This window comes from Limulus polyphemus, unplaced genomic scaffold (genome assembly GCF_000517525.1).
Source record: "Limulus polyphemus unplaced genomic scaffold, Limulus_polyphemus-2.1.2 Scaffold22, whole genome shotgun sequence".
NCBI lineage: Eukaryota > Metazoa > Arthropoda > Merostomata > Xiphosura > Limulidae > Limulus > Limulus polyphemus.
In genome coordinates, this window is record NW_013665632.1 from 671,554 (window position 1) to 687,376 (window position 15,823).

General features: G+C 32.2%; 1 protein-coding gene across 6 annotated transcripts in view; it reads right to left on the minus strand.

The window, feature by feature from the left end:
* The window catches only part of LOC106458351 (diacylglycerol kinase 1-like), a 346,054-nt gene that overhangs the window by 101,252 nt on the left and 228,979 nt on the right, over positions 1-15,823 (minus strand). For all 6 annotated transcript variants that reach the window (XM_022384776.1, XM_022384764.1, XM_022384755.1 and 3 more), the window contains 2 exons: positions 13,584-13,663; positions 4,606-4,752 (listed from right to left, as the gene is read on the minus strand). In XM_022384776.1, coding sequence (XP_022240484.1) covers positions 4,606-4,752; positions 13,584-13,663 — 227 coding nt within the window. The remainder of the gene's footprint in view (positions 1-4,605; positions 4,753-13,583; positions 13,664-15,823) is intronic.

A 15,823-nucleotide genomic window follows, 5' to 3' on the forward strand; every position in this document is an offset into this window, starting at 1 on the left:
TATATATATATATATATATATATATATATAATTGTAGCTAGACGCAGCATTGAATAGAACCTTGTAGCCAGAAGGAGAACAAGGTAAGAAGTGGCAAGACTTAGCCAGAGGGTCGGAAAAGTTAATAAAGATTACAAGTGATACCCAGGATACATAAAAGTCACCCTAAAAGTTACTCATAGGTAATAATAGGAGCTCACTGAAAGCGAGAACAGATAAGGTGTCTTATTATAAGTCCATTGAAAATCGTAAATATTTCAGGAAGGATCGAGAAAACGAATTGTTTTTTTTATGTTTTCCTTGTATTCCATTCCTTTTATAAACGTAGTTTAAACTCAGCGGTGGTTGCTCAGTACAAAATACTTTGAAATAAATTTATGCGCACAACTTAAAATAAACCTCATACAAATTTCTTCCATGAAGTTTAGGTAAATGTTCGGGGAGCAACAAAATTTCTTTCTCTACTTATAATTAAGTAAAGTATATTAGTCTACCAGAACAAATTTCGCATAAACCAGTTAGACTGCTCTAAGAACATTTAAAAAAAAGAATCGGCTGTTATCTTTTCGGTTCGACATGCTTTCTAACAACCGTGTTGATTTTTTTTTTAGTTGCTAATTTTATTGTTCTATTGAACGATGCTGTATTATATTATTATGCATTTTAGATTATATATAATTCTCACTTTCTGTAAGCAATAACGTTATAATATCATAGACACTTGTCCACATTTGTATTTTAATTACTAATTCTGAAGACTTCATAATGAAATATTTACAACCAAACCAATAGGAACAACTTCAAGGGAATTTGTTGCAAACGAGGAGTATAATCTAATATTGTTTGGTGTTTTGAGTTAAGTAGCTCAATTTTGCATGACTACCTTCACGTCAGTGTCATAGAGAAAGCCAAGATATTTTGTATGCACATCAGTGCTTAAAACGCATTGATTCTTCTATCTGATAGGATTGGCTATGTGGTAGAGCTCTGCATTTCGGAACTAGGTTCGAATTCATACGATATAACAAAATATATCCCCTCATTTTACTCCGTGGGTGCATTGTAAGAGTGACATTCTTAACTTAGATTGTGGGTGGTAGGGTGGTGCTGACTGTCTTCCTTCCCTATGGCCAGTAGTTCAAACTTAGATATGACGGTAGATTTCATAGCTAGAATATATGAATATAACTATTTTTTTAAGTTCAAACCTGTACTGCAGTGAGTCAAGTCCGAGTGAATCTCAAGTTGAGGCGTACGACTACACCTGAACTTAAGAGTGTGTGGTTATTTTCTTACGCATTTTTAAGCAGTACTGCAAGAAAATAAAGTTCAAATATTGCGAGAAGTATTGTGGGAGGTGTTTTCTTAAAATTGTTTTAGACCTATGAGAATTAACTTACACATTTGGTCTTTCATTTTTCATATGTTTTATTCATTAATCTTGAAACAGTAAAAGCTAGTGACTGCAAAGGTACCGTCACTACTGTTCACGTACACATTAAACACTGATGTAAATAATGTATCTAAATTTATCATACAAATAAAGTAAAACCATATATATATATATTAATTTTACTTTAGTTGATGATGATCTCATAAAATCTGTGCTCATGCATCGTACTACTGACAAAATCAAAAATGTACTTGAAAGTTGTGAGTATATTAGTATTGTCTACAGTGTACAGCCAAAATCTAAAGTATAATTGAATACTGTATAGAGTGTACAGCCAAAATCTAAAGTATAATTGAATACTGTATAGAGTGTACGGTCAAAATCTAAAGTATAATTGAATACTGTATAGAGTGTACAGCCAAAATCTAAAGTACATTTGAATACTGTATAGAGTGTACAGCCAAAATCTAAAGTATAATTGAATACTGTATAGAGTGTACAGCCAAAATCTAAAGTATAATTGAATAATGTATAGAGTGTACAGCCAAAATCTAAAGTATAATTGAATACTGTATAGAGTGTACGGTCAAAATGTAAAGTGTAACTGAGTATTTTATACACTGTACAGTCAAAATTTTAAGTTTAAAATACGATATTAAAAGTTATTTCCAGCTATTAGTTTGCAAATACCTCCAGTGAAAACAAAAAAGGAAAAATTAAAATCCAGGAAAGAAAAATTATTTTGAAAATTTTATCTTCAGGAAATTTATAAATATGTCTCAGAATTGGATGAAAAATGTTGTTTCCTTTTTTGTTGTTTATTGTTAATAAGTAGGCTTCGTAACTTTTGGCTTTGAAAAAATTAAATGAAAAAAAACCCCACATTTTGGTGACATCTTACAGTCGAGGACAACACCCTTGCACTATCGTTGCTATCTGGATTACATTATTTTTAGATATACTCTTTCAGTCCAAATGAATCACACCCATTCGCTTTGATAATTTAAAATATGAATATTTCTTTCTGAATACATTTACATATTTTTAAAATTTTAAATTCTTTCACACCCTACTTATATTTATCAACATTCTGTGTACGGCATACCAAGGTAATATACATGTAGACAAAACGGCCAGCGACTTTTTTTTTACACAGATTTCGCCGTTCCGTGGAAAGAAAAAGGTTAGGAACCACTGATTAATAATATCTATAGAGGTTGGACACAAGAGCATATTTATAGGCGAGTAATAGCAAACATTTTGAAAATATTACACAAAATTAGCAATATACAAAATCATGAAATATTCTGTAAAACTGGGTATAAACACGATACCAAAATATTACATGAGTACATAACACTCTGTACATAATTTATACATAATTCGTATATTCCTGATGCGACCATTTTTATCATCCTATAATGTTTCTATTTTCAGTTACAGTTACACTCACGAACCTGATTAATCTTTATCAACCAAAAGGCACTGTTTTATATAAATAAATATATATGTATATTTAGACATATTGATGGATTGAATTCACCACAGATTTTTCCACATTTCATGGAAAAACAGCCAATAAATGCTGAACGAATGTACATAATGTGTGACGTATTTATCCGGGTCACATACAGGCCGAGAACGCACCAGGTTAACTGAATTGTAAACAACGAAGCTTCGAATTTATTAACATCACCAAGTTGGAACTTAGTGTTATTTTTTATAATCACTTCCCAGACCATAAGTATTAGAAGCTAGTCGGTAAACTACTTCTATGGTGATTTCAGCAAGAAAGCTCAGTAGTAACGTTTCAACTAAGTCATACTCACTGTGAAACAGTGCCTCACTTTGAAAAAGGGTTTTTCAATGATCAAGCAAAACATACGAAGAATTTTCTGGGCTTGTGCTTGCCATGACGATATTTATATGTAGACAATAGACTCAGAGGGGAGGACATGAGATAACTGCAGAGACACCTATGGTATTTACCAATGTGGTCAACTGACTGAGATATGGTGAGAATGAAATACGAGGTGCTTATTGTAATCACAGCGAAGTATGGAAATTATTTCAAATGCTTTATTGGATTCAGAATGTAAAACTTGTATAATAGAAAATTACAGCGATAAATGCCTTCAATTTCTGCTAGACGTCGCACCAGAATACATTAGAGTCGATCCTTTGAAGACAGCATTCCACGATGGCACCACAGTTGAAATCATACTTTTCCCATGTTTGTGTAGCAACTGGAAGGAACAGAGTTTCTGTGAATACTGCCCTGTGTTTGTCATAATTCCACATGTGTTTGAAAGTACATCATGGCTTATGGAGAATTTAAATTTAAAATTTACAACTGGCTCGAGATGTTTTATTACATTCCTTTTACTTTTCACTAGCTCTTAAGCAGCATAGCTTGTTTGTCTGCCTGTGGTTAAGCATAAAGCTATACAATGTTATGTCTGTGGTCTGCCCACCACGGATGTCGAAACCCGGTTTCTAGTGCTACAAGTCCGCTGACATACCGTTGTGCCACTGGGGGGCAGTAGCTAATTTATCAATTCCTTATCTCAGTAGACAAACATTAGTTGAAGAGAGTACATAACTCTCAAGACTGTTGCCGCTTACATTCTAGTTCGTCATTTTCTGTCTATGTAAGTTACAAGTCCTTTTTCTTTACGGTTACAAAATAATCTGTGAAGCAGAAACATTCAGCATTCCAGAACCAATCATTTTCAGTCTGTTCGGGTATTGAAAAAGCTCTCACTTTTCTTGGTTTTCCAAATCCATTCTCTCTTTTGTTTTTACATTGGAGGAAAAAATCATAACTCACATAACCAGAACTTAATACAAGGAACCTTTAAAGACAGGACACATTCGCTAAGAAAGACATGCAAAGAGGAATCTTTAAAGACAGGACACACTCGCTAAGAAAGATATGCAAAGAGGAATCTTTAAAGACAGGACACACTCGCTAAGAAAGACATGCAAAGAGGAATCTTTAAAGACAGGACACACTCGCTAAGAAATATATGCAAAGAGGAATCTTTAAAGACAGGACACACTCGCTAAGAAAGATATGCAAAGAGGAATCTTTAAAGGCAGGACACACTCCCACGAATATTAATATACACAAGCCTAAAATCAACAATTGTTCGTTTTCAAGTTCCCACATGTTTTTAACATTTCAAAATAAAAAGACAAAATGTTCATACCTTAAGAAACCTACCATCGATGGTAGTGGTGCTCTGTTGAGGTTGCTTCCTCACAAACGAAAGAAACAGTCTCTTGACAAGGTCTCGAGGGGTCTCGATTTCCAAGTAGGTATCCAGGAAAAGCTGGAAACCGTCATAATCTATATCCTGTGAAGAAAAGATGAAACACTTTACTTAAGGCAAGAAACAAAGACACCTTATTTGCTGCTTAGTGTGTTAGCAATCTTTGGCAGTAGATCTAAGTTTCAGTTTTGTTTTTGCGTCATCTTGTGTGTTTATAATTTTTTATGCTTTGTAGTATATTGGAAAGATATTGGTTAAGCATGTTATCACAAACTTGTGCATAAACTTCTTATTCTACAAGAATAAAGTAAAAAATTATCACATATATACATATATATGTACATAAAAACATTAAATCTACAATAAGTTAACGGAGTCATATTCTAAAAAGCACTAGTCGTACATTATAGATCAATTGTATATAAACGTGTAGATCATGAGATCCTTAATTTTCCTCAAAGCATTAAAAATAATTTCGCTTCATCTGGTAAACACACTTCATGAAAACTTGTAGCATAATATTAATAGCTTTTTTTTCGGTAGGAAGAATAATTCGGATACACTGCACATCACTTTTCCTTGAGGATTACTTTGCACTTATTAAAATGTTTTAATTGCGAGCATTCAGTTGTATATCCAGATAGATTAGAAAATGCTTTATGAAACATATATCTATAAGAATAAAATCACAGATTTGCACATATCTCCAGGAAACATTTATGTATCTGGTCCGTGCGAAGGATTTTGAAAAGGGGGGTGCAACTTTCTCGGGGGGCGGCATTATTTACTGTAACTCTGGGGCTTCATAATTTCAATAAAGAAATTAAAAGTGTGCGTATTAAGGTAATTAAAAAGTAAAAGTATAAGGCAAAATATTGCCCAGAGAAATCAGATTATATTGATACCCATAATGTAAGTCACTAGGATACTTTTTGAAGTGGCATGACACAATTCGAGAACTCAAATCGGGAAAAAATGATCAAATACGATAAAATGTATTTACTGATATCTAACTAATTAACAAAAAAAAATCGATGTAATTTCATTGATAGCTACGATTTGTATACATTGATTAAACCTAAGCGACATGGAAATCAATAAATAATATCGATTTCGTGAGAATGACTCATAGTATACAAAAATTAGAGAAATATGTAAACACTCTACATTTTTTATATATTTTCTCTAATATTTATCAGGGGATCTTCTTATCTATTTACTATCAGGGATTCTTCTTGTCCATTTACTATCAGGGATTCTTCTTGTCCATTTAGTACCAAGAGCTCTTCTTGTCTATTTACTATCAGGGGCCCTTCTTGTTCGTTTACTATCAAGGGCTCTTTCTTGTCCATTTACTATTAGTGACTCTTTTTTGTCCATTTACTATCAGGGGCTCTTCTTGTCCATTTACTATCAGGGGCCCTTGTTATTCATTTACTATCAAGGGCTCTTTCTTGCCCATTTACTATCAGGGGTTCTTCTTGTCCTTTTATTATCAGAGGTTCTTCTTGTTCATTTACTAAGGGACTCTTCTTGTCCATTTATTATCAAAGAGCCTCTTTGTGGGTTTAATAACATGGTACACCAAAGAGCCCCTTGCAAAAAATGACCAGATACGTGCCTCATGTGCCTCATTGTGACTACGGCACTGGTATTATACATTTTTATGCTTATAAAACGTTTACTATTATTTTTCTATTTTATAGGAGGATATTTGGATTCTGCCACTCATTGTATAAGGACCCTTCTGACGATAATTAGATGTCCTTCTGATGATAGTCAGGGCTCACTCTGATGATACATAGGGGCCCTTCCATGTCTGTCAATAAAGGTGCCCTTGACTATCATCAGAGACGACGACCCTGACTATTATCATTTTTTTACACTGAATTATATTGTGTAGGGACGCATTCATTAATAACATTGTGTAGTTTTTTACTAAATCGAACTTTAATACTGAGGGGGAGCGACCACACCTAACGCACCCCTCCTTCTGATGGCCCTAAATATAATATATAAAAAAAGCAACATTGCCATAAAAATAATTTTAAAGCTTGGTCATTTTATAGACGTAAACCGCTTCTTTAGTCGCTAAATTCTTTATCATTCATTGCTGTATTTTTATATACGGTTATAAAATCTTGACTCGAATCCACTTTGGCACTTTTAACATCGAAGCTACATACATCGACAAGAGGAACCGATATCCTGTTCTGCGTGTTCTTGAACATTGAATGTCTCCACAGAAACCAAAGCTTCACTCTCAGATCCGTGTGCATACATCATTCGTAATCACAGAGAACACTAGCCACTTTGGAGATTTTCAAATACCTAAACTTCGGCAAATTTGACACAAGTTAATCAAAGTAACACTGTTAGTCAACAAATATAGATCTACTTATAACCACACTGCCAATTCCTTTGAATTAACTTTTTTAATTGTTCGAATATCGTGATTTACCCTCAAATATTCCTTCGTTTCTTGTAAGATACTTTATTCTATTTTCAACTTTAATATGTTGCATTAAACCTACAACTTAATTGTAGGTTTGGTAGTCTTGCATTAACTTACAACTTAACTGTTTTCAAATATAACCTTTGAAGATGAGTTACGTATATTTCTATAAACGTAAATAAAATCACGACCTAATAGCAAAATATTGAGCTAATAAAGTTACATTCTGGAGATATAGGTCGTGATATTACTTACGTTTATAGAAATGTCTCATAATAAACTCCAGTTTGCGTTAAACAAAGTTAAGAATAATAAAGATTTACGTATAATCCGAAACATCAAACACAAGATATTTGTTTTCACTATTGTCTTAAAGTTCTTATTGAAATGAGGATTCTCTATGAATGAATCTATTGTAAATAACTAATATTTCCATTTTTCACGAAAAATTTGATAGTGGTTATTATTTTTAACTATTTTATTGTTACCGTGTTACGAAGTTTCAAATTAAACGTGCTTAACATGAATTATTAGGTGTATTAACTAACACACACATAAAAACGCGAGTAGTTAGGGAAGAAATTGTTACTATTAAAAAAACAAAAATTTCAGAAATGTAACTTGTGTTTGAGTAAGCATATGTAATCTCAACTTATTGCACTGAATTTCTGGCCACTTTTTCTAGTGTAGATTTTTTTTAGAGAGACATGCTATAAGCATTTTCAGAGAAATCATAATACAAAATGACAATCTGTTATGAAAAGATAAAAAGTGATTTTTGTTATAAAGTAATGAAATTTTATATATTTTACAGGAAAAAAATGACATAAACAGTGGAATGTTGGAAGCTAAATTTTATATATTTTACAGGAAAAAAAATGACATAAACAGTGGAATGTTGGAAGCTAAATTTTATATATTTTACAGGAAAAAAATGACATAAACAGTGGAATGTTGGAAGCTAAATTTTATATATTTTACAGGAAAAAAAAATGACATAAACAATGGAATGTTGGAAGCTATATTTTATATGTTTTACAGGGAAAAAAATGACATAAACAGTGGAATGTTGGACGTTAACGTGTACATACTCCATAGAATCTAGATGAGAGCTACAGTACTACACATTGTATCTAATTTCAATGTAAACTCTTTTTCTACGCCAAAAAACCTCTCAAATTTCCTTTTAATATTCGGAGTTACATTTCTAATCTATGTCCTATTTCTATGTTGTTGTTGTTAGCAAAATTATCTCTGACGATAATCTCGGTGACTACACTAACCCTATCGTTAGACAAACGATGCACTGAGTATCACGAAATTAGCAATTAATATATAATCTCTTGTACTTCGAAATATCCCCCTATCGACTTATCAGGTTTCAAGTGGTCTGATGAGGAACTTATGTAGAAGTTAGAGTCACAAGGTCTAATATTAACAGGTAAGAGATGAAATATTCTTCAATTACTACTCTAAACTGAAGGAGCGCAGGAACAATTTTCTTTTTCTTAATTTTTAGTTCTTCATCTCCTTATTTTATATCAAATTTGTCTCTTTCGGAAGTGACCATATTTTTGTAATTAACCCATTTTATATCTAACTTCTCATATCGTCGTTTTACAGAAGAGGAATCATTTTCATAATGCTGCTCCAAAAATTCACAAACTTTTGCTTTAAATTTCTCATTTTGTTACCAATCGCTAATCATCTCTATTTCTATAGGATGTATAGTTGAGTTTAAAGAGATTATAGAAAAACCTTCTTTAATATTCACGTTGCCATTTGAAGTATTGTAATTATATCATGTGATTAAATACGGATATAACAACGATAAAGTCTATCTATTTACGCAATGTATGCATCAGTTGACGAAATAAGAAATGGAAGAAACATTATTAATTAAGCGACTTATGCATGTGTAAAAAATTGGGCCGGATGTCTTAAGTTTACTTAGAGAGAAGTATTTCAAACTATATCAAATACTAACCAAACATACACATTATATTTGGAAAGTAATCGTCAATGCGCAATCAATTAGCCAACGTCTGAAAAAAATTCCTTCATCACTGAAATTATAAAAAATAATTAAAAACTAATTTATTGTAAATAACTCATGAAGACAACGTAGCTCACGTCGAAACTAGTAATTGTAAAGTGCTGTTTTAAAGTGGAAGCCGTACAGCTTCAATAAAGTTTTAATTGTGTAAATATTAGACGTTATTTTAATTATTTATTATAATTTTAAATATTACAAAAGTGCCGGTAATTCATATCTCTCAACAGTGATTCCCATCTTTCTCTTGTATACTTATACCAGATAAATCATCAGGCAAACGGCATCTGCCCACCAGTGGCACAGCGGTATGTCTGCGGACTTACGACGCTAGAAACCGGGTTTCGATACCCCTGGTGGGCAGAGCACAGATAGCCCATTGTGTAGCTTTGTGCATAGCTACAAACAAACAAATGGCATCTACCGTTAGCCACGGGACGAAAGTATTTCATTTGACAATTTTATTACGATGTCTTATTCAGACATATTTTTTTATATAAGTAAGTGCTCAATGTCTGTTTTTGTATTGTACGTTTTATTAACCTCGATGGCTGTTTAACTTGGGTTTCTGTTTTGAATTAAAAGCCGAGGTAATAGCTCTGTATTTTACTGCCATACACTGACAAATAAACATATCATAACTCTAATTTTTATTACTTTAAATGCTTGAACGTAATTGTTAATGCAAGGTGTTTTATTTTTATGTTAGTTAGAAGAAAATGTTAGTCTTACCTCATGTTGTTTGAATTGCTTACTATTTGTAAACACTTTATAGATGAGAGAGTATTTTCATTAATGCCCCATCTATTATCGTTTATTTAATTTATTAATACTTATTACTAGATCAATGAATTATTCTAGCTAATTTGTTACTCGTATGGAGAATAATAGTGGTTAACAAGCCTATCTACAAAACACAAGTTGTATAATTCTAGATAACCAGTGAAGTTTACTTCATACTCCCTGCTAGCTTAGTTTTTCTAGTAAACAACGGTGTAAAATGTTTTCTATAGTTTTATTCCGTGTTATTTCAAGAAGGTTATGGAATTTTCAAGTTGAATGGCATCATATGTACCTTAAATGACTAAGTCAGAAACTCATTAGGTTCAGATGTAGTTGTCCCTAATTTTGAAGTACTGACCACCGAGAAGGCAGTCAACTGGTAGTATCCACTGTCTCAAGCAGTGCTTTATCCCACTCTATAAGTTGAATAATGGGAAGGACTGTAAATATTATAATACACCCATAACCAAAGGTGTAAAGAGTTTTTAGCAGCATCACGTCTATAACTGTTCACCTTTTGATATGCGGCTCAACAAAGTAACCACTAAGCCTATTTCAGAGAGAGACTTAAGAAAGTTGTTTATTTGTTTGTTGAATCCTTATTTTTAGTGTTGTAAATCGAAGACTTACCTCTGTCCCACTGGAGGATTGGTGAACCCCCCCCTCCAAAAAAAAGAACAAACCAAAAAGTTTATTGCAATAAACGTTTTGAACAAAAATCATATCCATAAAGAAACTTGACACAAAATGTAAGCCTAAAGAAACATGCAACATATTTGAAAACTTCTGGTATATTAAGTACAACATTTCAACATCTGCTGATGCAGGAAAATTTTAATTTAACTCATTTTTTTCATATACACAATTTCGTATATGTATATATATAAATCCCTGAACCGTATTAGGTTTCTCAGTCAACCGTAATAATAGTCAGTATTCGTCACGAATTTTATTGCATCAGACGAAGTGAAAGACGTCTCTACATCCATTCTTACTCTATCTGATCTGTTTCGGCTCACTGAGGTTCACAAACGGCCAAAGAGATAGAGTGCAGTGGCAATTAGACACACCGGTGTACAGAAGCACAGAGTTAATGAATGCCAGTAATGAGCACCAAAAAGATTTTGTTGTTCTGGAAGGAAAGTAATATTTCCCATTTAGGTCTTGGTTAATGCCTTAGAAGCTTTCAGTAGAATCAGTACGATGAAACTACCATGTAGAATTTTACAAAACCTATAATATTTACCGGTTGTCATTGGTAACGAGACTAACGGTGCTTAGAAATCGTATATATCTGTCTATCTAAATTATACTAAGCATTTCTGGTTGTACATGAATTATCACTAAACCACACTCGTAATTCATAATAAACTCATGATGCTCAAGATTTAACGCTGACGTCAGTCATTTTGTTATATATTTAACAATTACTTCAACTCCTTGGGCGTCTTTTTTTAATTTCCACGCTTTCCAAAGTGTAATACTGCCCTCACAATTTATTTTTCGATGCTCTAAGCCATTGCCTTTCAACTAGGTGAATGGTTCACTCAGGGGTTTTCTTTATTTTATGTTGTATTCATTCTAGTTGTAGTTTGATGTATATTTAAATCATAATTAAGCATTTCACATTTTAATTTAGTACTTTTTTATATATTTTTTCGAACTGGGGTGAGTGAGCTGTTGTGGAAAACTTATAGGGGGTGAACGATATTGGAGAAGGTTGAGAAGCACTACTCTAAGCCATTAACCTTTATCAAAGTGATTTTCTTCCATAGCTGGTTTCGATTCTGGAGTCAATAGAATTTAGACCTGTTCCTTGCTATTATTCTATCTGGTATAACAGAAAACACATGGAGTGGAGATCAAAAGTTCCGTGTTTAATATCAAGATTAGTGGAGTTTGTATTATAAAACGTAACAGTAAAATAAAGATAAATAAGGACTTTAGTCAACACAGAAGTACTAAGGAGTAAACGTAATTTAGGGAATTTCAAAGATTTTTATTCTGAACTATCAGAGACCCGCAAAATATTTGCGGCAAAATTAATATCTTTATTGCAACAGTACTTCTTTAAATACAGAATTTCTAGATTAGTATAAAATAATTATTATCGCAGACACTGAAATATATATGTCCACTTGTTTTAGTCCTAACATTAACTAAGCCTTTATTAAGTACGGATTATATTCGATAAAGAGATAAATTAACACTGTAACTTATGTACGTTTTTTTTGTTTTAGTGCAGTTAGGGTTAAACCTTATCGCACTTAATATTATCAATAAATAATCTTCTAATATTATTGTACGACCTAACGTTAGACCTTTTTAAAAACTTTGATAAGCTTTTAATATGTTGTATAAAATGTCTACTAAAGTACATTTACGTCCTTTCTGGCGTAACTCGACAGTTTAACAAAGATACATTTCAAATTGCGAAAAAGGTGTAATTTTTGTACATTTTTAGTCCAAATATATCTACTTACAACGTTGGAAACCGGGTTTCGATACCCGCGGTGGCAGAGCACAGATAGCCCATTGTGTAGCTTTGTGCATAATTTCAAACAAGCAAACAAATATATCTTTAATTTTCGAACAGTCATGGACTACTCGCTTCTAATTGACAGGAAGCCAAACTAATTAAATTACGTAATAAGTTGCTATAACATAAGCGCGTGACCGAGAGACAGACAGACAGATACACACTGTGTTTTATAGTATTAGATCATTTGTTCATTTGGCGTGTCCAATAAGTCCAACAGCTTTCCATTTAGGCGTGTTCTACATAACATGTTATCAATTTGTTTAATCTAATGTCGTTTTAAAAAATCTTCAGTGACGATTATTATATGTGTACTGTATTTATACATTTTCCAACTAAAAGTATTTATCTCATCATCTAATGTTTATAGGGTAGACATATTTTACGAACATTCATTGTTATTCGTCAGATTAAGCCAATTCTATAAATAGCACTCTGTACTGCTGTGTAAATTGGTTTGTAAGGATAACAATGACAGACTTTAATCATTTAACACGTAATTCTATAAAATACTTCTGGTAATTTCAAAGTCTTTAAAACGTCAATACACTATAATATTGGAAGAAAAATTCTAACAAAACCAATATAATTTGAGGAGAGTCTATGCTGTCGGTTCCAAAATCAACCATAACAAAACAATTTCTACAGTTTGACAATACTTTACGTATTTAATCATTAAATTAATTAAAAATAGGAAAGTATTCCAAGTGCAAAATATTATTTTCTTGTGTATGTTTTTATAGTATTAAAGACTTTTGAAAACTTACCCCTTCTGGGTTATATTTAGATAGAGTTCCATATTTGAATTCTTCTTGCAACACGTCTATTCTCGTGTATATATTTTTATAGTACTTAATTATTTTGAAAACTTACCATTTCTGGGTTGTACTTGGATAGAGTTCCATATTTGAATTCTTCTTGCAACACGTCTATTTTCGTGTATATATTTTTATAGTACTTAATTATTTTGAAAACTTACCATTTCTGGGTTGTACTTTGATAGAGTTCCATATTTGAATTCTTCTTGCAACACGTCTATTTTCGTGTATATATTTTTATAGTACTTAATTATTTTGAAAACTTACCCCTTCTGGGTTATATTTAGATAGAGTTCCATCTTCTTTGAATTCATCTTGCAACACATCTGTCAGTTTTCTGGAGGAAACTGAAATTGCAAAACAACCGTTTTAAAGTTGAGTGGTTAAGAATGCAAAATTAGATTTAGGAAATAATTCCTTTAAGTTAAGGTAATCATTTTTCACTTGACACCTTTTATTTATAAAACTAAATATTTTGATTGAATCATTCACATGGTTATTTGGCTTTCGAAAGATAAAACAGGTTGATTTATTATAGATGATCATATACAGCCATTAAGATTTTATTCCTATGATGAAAGAACCACATATGGCTAAATCCAAAGGGGTTATGTTTATTAATGCCAAACGAGCTCATTCAAATATTGCCACATATTTAAGTAACATAAAAAAATACACGTATGCAGTAAAAGTAGCTTGTATCATTAGGCTACTATTATATGCAAAGAATAATTCATTTAGGTATTTGCTACTAGTATGGCTCCTATATGGCACAGTGTTAAGTTTAAAGCTTATAACGTTAAAAATCTGGTTTTGATACCTGTGTAGGCAGAGCACATATAGCCCATTATGTAGCCTTTGTGCTTAACAAATGAAGTTATTAGAATGTTACATATAGTTCCATACAAAAGTACCATTAACTGTTACTTTAAAGCTGTTACTGTTAATATTTTAACAGTATAAAACGAATTTACATATGCTCAACGATTGTCAGGTACCTTTACAGGAGAAAAGGACAAACATTATAATATATCAAGATTTTTACACATACATGTACAAACGTTTGTGAAATGCTTCCAAAGCAAATGCGAAAAAAAAAGCTAGAACGAGGAAAAAAAATCTATTCAAAGATAGCTTTAAATAATGACGGAAATTATGAAAAACACATTCAATTCACACTCCCAACAAAACGCAAACTGTTATAGTGATCTGAACTCTGTTTACACAATTCATAGAATTTCTAGCTTTAAACATATGACTAGACCATACAGACTAGACCATATAATACCACATGTTCTATGTCAGATTTGAAAAATAGGAATGTATATTCAAGTCTTTATTTCTATAATGCTTAACGAATCATACACGTACTGAATAAAGAACAACCAATTGATTTATTCCCATTACAAATATTGATGTTTTTACATGAATCCACTTCTGAGAACAAGATTAAATAAGAAAACTTTTCCTGGTATAAATTTAGGGATTCCTGCTTAAACGAAACCGGATCGGAATCAGATAAATCGGTATCGTAATCTTCGAATTTCTATCACTAAAACGTAATATCTCTAAATCCGTAGCTTATGGAAAGGATGTTAAATGTATTTAGAATTTAACTCTACTTCCCATGCAGTAGTCTGAAATATCTCGGGAAAAAATTTCACTTGTTAAATCTGGTTTAAACTGGTATATCGTCTAACGCCATTTGTTTTTCCAAGTTCAGTCTAATATCTATCCAAAACAGCCTTTAGATGACACACCAACGAGCTTAAAAGATCCGGATAAATTTGCATTTCAGAAAACTGATATACAAAAAACAAACACGTAATACTTTCGTTAACCACAATGTCACTCATTCTCATCCAAGTAATAAATTATCTTCCCACACAGTTTATACAGAGTATTGTTACACTGTACCCTTCACAAGTGTTTCAATTCCACATGGATAGTTTTCTGTCTACCAGTATAAATCAATATCTGGGAACCAGGCTTTTCTACTTACGTGTAGTAAATGGATGCCCAGCCTATTTACATTCAGTGGACTTCAAAACTTGTTAGCCGTGTGAGCTTCAGCTTCAAGTACTGGGGCCACTCATTGTTCACGTATGTTTGAACAAATGGGTCGAATAATACAAGAATAAACCAATAAACTATCGATAAAAGAGTTGATGATTTTATAAAACTAGTTTATTAGGTGGATGGGTGGACTGGTGACTATATAGGTAATGACTGAACAGATGGGTTGTTTCGTGAAAGACAACTAAACTAAACAACTGTACAGATGGGTGGATTGGCGAGCTTTGTAAATTTTTATTAGTTGAATGCATATTTTGATATATAGTTAAAATGTAACACAAATAATAAGCAATTGCAATTATAGTTCGATAGAAATCTGAAAATACAAAAATGGTTAAAATACTATAAACATAAAGATAAAATTAACGTTGTGATCAAACAACCACCATCTGAACAGAACCTCTACAGATATGTTTTCACAAAATTTGGAC